This window comes from Bactrocera dorsalis, chromosome 2 (assembly GCF_023373825.1).
Source record: "Bactrocera dorsalis isolate Fly_Bdor chromosome 2, ASM2337382v1, whole genome shotgun sequence".
Taxonomy (NCBI): domain Eukaryota; kingdom Metazoa; phylum Arthropoda; class Insecta; order Diptera; family Tephritidae; genus Bactrocera; species Bactrocera dorsalis.
Window position 1 is genome coordinate 2,838,674 of NC_064304.1, and position 4,862 is coordinate 2,843,535.

Genomic DNA, 4,862 nt, shown 5'->3' on the forward strand with positions numbered 1-4,862 from the left:
GAAATGAAATAAAATCACCAGGTTTTAAAACCAGTTGATATCCACATTTTGCGGGCGCAGATCAGAAATTAACTAAAGTGAGTAATTGAAGTGCATTCACATTGGAAAAAATAACGCTGGTAATGATATCTCTCACAATTCTTAGAACTCTGACGGCGGTCACAAGCACACCCTGCAAGAATGTCCGAGCTGCTCCAGTACAAGTTTATAGTTAACGGCAATTTCGGAGATTTGTGATTCGCAGTTTCTGAATAAAGGGACTTGGTGAATAGAACTTAGTTGCATATTTGAACCATAAGCAATTGTTGTCTTGGAATATTAGAAAATGAATTATATTATTCCGATATTTTTAATAACAAACTATTCTATAATATATTATATTATTATATTCTATAATCTACATACGCCTAATTATAAAGAGTAGACAAAATAATTTTGAACATATTCAAATTAACCAAAATGGCTACTACTTATCGTTAAAGTATCCTCTACAAAGTCTGATTTTATACAGATGTATAGTTATTTTAAATATGAGTATTCAGGATAATAAATAATTCCAATCATTTAAGTATATATTCGGACTCATCCTTGCCTTCCTTCCCTTTCGTGAAGTTTCCATATGCAAATTGAACTAGAAGGGGATCAGTGCAGCACTATTGGGATTTGCTGCGGGGCACAAACGAATGCAAGTACATACGGGCGTTTGACTTAGGCTTGGATGCTGGTATACGCCGCTGCAATGCAAATGGACAAACATAATCGTACAAACGTAAAAGTTCAAGTGCTGCGGTATTTGGAATTCACTTACTGAGTTGTGTGCCGACAATCACCGGACAGACATGCTGCTTGCTGCGATAATCGTATTCATGGTACTCATTCAGCTGCGTCCAATAAAGCAAGGCATTCGTCGGCAGCGTGATGCCCAATTCCAACTGCGGAAAGACAATAGCGCCACCCAACTTGGCTGTTTGCAGCTGCAAATGAGAAATGTAGAGCATAATTGATTTAGCCACATTTGATTCCCGCCCATCCATATCTCACTCACATTGAACAGAACATTCGCCATGATTTCGGTTGTCGCTGGCAGCAGCGCATCTGTATGTACGTCTTCTTCGAACGTCCAACGCTCCATTTGCCAAGCGCCCCACTTGCGTCCTGCATGCCCTGTAGCCAATTGTAGGCGCTCCGTGGTGCTCTTGTGCTTTAGTAGCTTTGCTACAGCTGCCTCATCGCCATCATCCGCATCGGCGATAATCTGTTGCAAGTCGCTGATTTCCTGAGCGCTCAACACGTTGTGATATATGGCGATGTATGGATCCAAGCTTAGGAGCTCCACTTGGAGTGGTTGCAGCAGCAGCTCAGGCAGATTACCGTAAATCAGGCGACAATCTGCTGCGCTGTTGCTAAATGCGCCGCTGCTGCTGGCGGCGTCAATGTTTGTTGCCGCACGACAAATCTCTCCAATCAGCAATTCTTCAACAGATTTGCCACTTTGCTTCAATGGAGAAAGGAAAATATGTTCAAATTTTGTATATTATTCTTTGGCGAGAGATTTATTTGGAGTATTGAATGGAAAATGGGAATAGAAGCGCTATTAGTACTTTCAAGTGGAAGAAAACGCTTAAATTTGTTTTTTGAGCTAAAGTGCTTTGCTGAGGATAAGTGTGAATAAAGATTAAGGTGGTTTGATTTGGAAAGGTGAGGTTAAGGATTTTTTTAAATCGACAACGGAGAAAAATTTATATTGATTTAGGTCCACCTTTTGGGAAAATCTATTGATGCTGAGTTTCTTTCTCCCGAAACATAAACTCAAAACGTTTCCTGGAAATATGCCGAAACTCAGTATATTCGAACCCGAAGCACTTACCGCTTTATTTTCTTTGCTCTGCTTTGAAGCTTTTTTGGAATTTTTCTTGGGCTTTTTAAATTTTTTTTCCACTCGTGCCTTAGTTTTAAGCAGATTTTTATTTTTTGGATGTTTCTTCAATAGTGTGTTGATGATGTCGAGAGCGCTATCCAGGTTACCTAAGTTGAGAGAAAGAAGCATTAAACACTTATTTGCATACTTTTTAGTAGAATTGTAAAATTTGACTTATCAAATCAGGATTGAATTTGTGTACTGTATGTAGATCAAATAATAAATATACACACACACAAGTTGAAAACAAATTTTTAATACGAAAAACATAGAAAATCTTTGAGACGTCAACCTATTGCTTCACACACTTTTGCCAGCACCTACTCACCCATATTGGATTCGATTATAGCCAGCGCTTCCATAATCTGCAAGCGCGCATTCCTCACCTCTGCACTGAGCCCCTCAGTGGAGGACATGCCTTCTGTGGCATTTGCCGCCGCTATTGACGCGCCAGCCACAGCAGGCAGCTTCCCTAGCGCCACTTCCATCCAAAATTTCGCAATCACAAAGTCGCCATTTTTCACTGATTTACGACCGATTTCCAGACAATCGCTCCAGGACATGGCTGCGCTGCGGGGTAGAAGAAATGCGCTACAAATACTTGTCTATCTACAATCATATTCAAAGAAATGCCGAAAGCGAATTGCTTTACGATAAGCTTTTATTGGTGTTGTTGCTACACGCATTAACGATTTGTAGACGACGACTTACCCTAACTTTATGCCGTTCACCTCACCCACAGCCAAACGCTCTGGCTCCAGTTGGTAGACGCCCTGAATGCGCAGCAGGTTAAGGGCTGCCTCATCGAAGTCACTTTCGCTCGGGAATTTCAATGACTTCCTGGTAATTGTCAGATTTTTAACGATTTCTGTTGGCAATAAACGGAGGAAAACAACGACATTTTTAGAATATTTGCAATAGCTGTGTGTATGTGTGAGTGTCATCGCAGTATGACTCGCAGAAACTGCGTTGACGGTGACAATGACAGAGGAATCTCCGTTCTGCATTAACATTGATTGACAATCGAAGTTCGTTCGGATTGTCGACATGTCGGAATGCCAAACTGACAATGCAAGCGGAAGGACTCACCTGTTGTGCTGTCAATATTGTGAGCATATTGCCGCAGCATCTGCCAGTCGGAAGTGACGCGCTTCAGAATGGTCAACGCATTCAGAGGATTACTCACATATTTGTGCATGTCAGCGGCGGCCACATCGTTGATGGCTTTGATTTCGTTTGTTTTGCTAAGCGGGAATGTAAAATATGAGAATAAGTGTGGGGCGAGAAAAAATGAGTTAGAAAAAGTTTTTGGGAATGTAAAATATGACCATAAATGTAGGTGTGAGAAAGATTCGTTGGGAATGGAAATTAAGGGTAATTTCTATTGGTTTATCAAAAATATTGAGGTAAGGCAAAGAGCGAGCTATAGAATATGGGGCACTAGTTTATTCGTAATAATTTGAGTTTTATCTTATACAATGAACCGTTTCCCCTACTCACCTCTTTATAAAACCGATTTTCTGCTGCAGCGCTTCGATATATCGCCGGAGTGTGTCCGTTAATACCGCCTGGGTATTCAAATACTCAACCATTAGATATTGATCGTTCATCGTTGTTGTAGTGGTTTGCGCCGCTGCTGAACCGAAAGCGAAGATCAACAAAGTTGTTAGCATGAAAAGAAACAACGCAAACGAAGAGGTTCGACTAACTGCTGTTGCTTTGAGTCGAACTGATTTCTGTGTTGGTGTGTTTGAGCGTTTACTAAAGGTCAATGACATCGCTGCAAGTTGCCGGTCTTTTCAGTGTTGTAACAAAGTTGTAAAGGCGGCGCAAGGTCACTTGGTATGGTATTCGTTGATAGTCACTATGGCACTCTAGCTGATTGGCTAAAGGTTACATAAACAAATGTGCTCGGCCAACTTTGTATAAAAACGAGACTTGGTTTGCTTGGCTCTCCTCGTACACACTTTACAGATGATGGTCGTTTGAAAGCTTCTCACAAACTGAGCTGTAAATGCTTAAGAATGCTAGTTTAACTAAAATCCGTTGCGGTCTTAAAAGCTCTCGGAAGGCAATAAGTTATGGTATTTTTGTATTTTCTTTAAACACGGTTCATTTCAGGTCAGCATAAAATGAAATGTTTGCTTGTTGATGAAGCCTTAGGCAGCAAGGCATATTCTTTCATATTCGCATGTTTTACCGATCTTCTTTGCTACAAACGGAGACTGCAGAGAAAACATACGCGAAGTTATGGCTATAAAGGTTAATAAGAGATTGTTGTTGGATTTTGGAAATTTCATTTAAATTCGAAAGAGTTCGTGAGATAAAAACTAACTGTGAAGTATTGCCACCATTCGTTAACAGTTAGAAGAATTACGTACTTTTTAACGTTTTGAACAATTTTTGGTGGAGAGATTTTCACTAATTAGAAAATTTCTTGAGAAAGTTTCACTCTTAAGTTTACGAATACGGATATATTGGAATTTGCTGATTGTACTATTTACAGGATAGAATGTTTTTGAGGCAGCCGAAATTAAAAAATCATTTGACTAAAGTCTCACTTTACATATAGAATTTGCCTAAAAACCAAATGTTGGTAGTCGAAAAAGTCTTTTCGTATTTTGTCAATAGATCTCATTTAGTGTTGGAAAGGTTAGCTTTTAAGCTTCATTTTACCAAAAAAAATTCGGAGTAGTTGAAAAAAAGTACAGCCGTTCAAAAATTAGTGAAAATCATAATTTTGAAATTTTTGTTTAAAAAAGGGAAGAATGCCACCAATGAAATTTGTGAAGTTTGCACAACAATGGCTCGCTCGCTTCCGTTCTAGAAATTTCGAAATTTCGAAATTTCGATTTACGTTGTTGGAATAATATGCAAAAAATTGGAAAAATGTCAAAAAGTGGTTCACCAAAATGGTACATATTTTTATATTTATTTATTAGTA

At 39.2% G+C, this 4,862-nt stretch overlaps 1 protein-coding gene across 1 annotated transcript; it reads right to left on the reverse strand.

The window, feature by feature from the left end:
• Positions 1–614: 614 nt before the first annotated feature.
• LOC105226806 (prolyl 4-hydroxylase subunit alpha-2) lies at positions 615–4,385 on the reverse strand. Its single transcript, XM_029550408.2, has 8 exons — positions 3,419–4,385; positions 3,008–3,162; positions 2,630–2,786; positions 2,247–2,488; positions 1,868–2,025; positions 1,046–1,495; positions 809–974; positions 615–734 (listed from the first exon to the last, which is right to left on the reverse strand). The coding sequence occupies exons 1-8, from the start codon at positions 3,694–3,696 to the stop codon at positions 709–711; spliced, it is 1,632 nt and encodes a 543-aa protein (XP_029406268.2). The 5' UTR covers positions 3,697–4,385; the 3' UTR covers positions 615–708.
• Positions 4,386–4,862: the final 477 nt, after the last annotated feature.

Bases quoted from the DNA above. Each gene is read 5' to 3' on its own strand.
- LOC105226806 (XM_029550408.2), bottom strand. From the start codon at position 3,696: ATGTCATTGACCTTTAGTAAACGCTCAAACACACCAACACAGAAATCA. The intron at 2,787-3,007 runs GTGAGTCCTTCC...TATTGCCAACAG, and splicing joins CAATATTGACAGCACAACAG to AAATCGTTAAAAATCTGACA. The intron at 1,496-1,867 runs GTAAGTGCTTCG...TCTCCATTGAAG, and splicing joins AGAGCAAAGAAAATAAAGCG to CAAAGTGGCAAATCTGTTGA.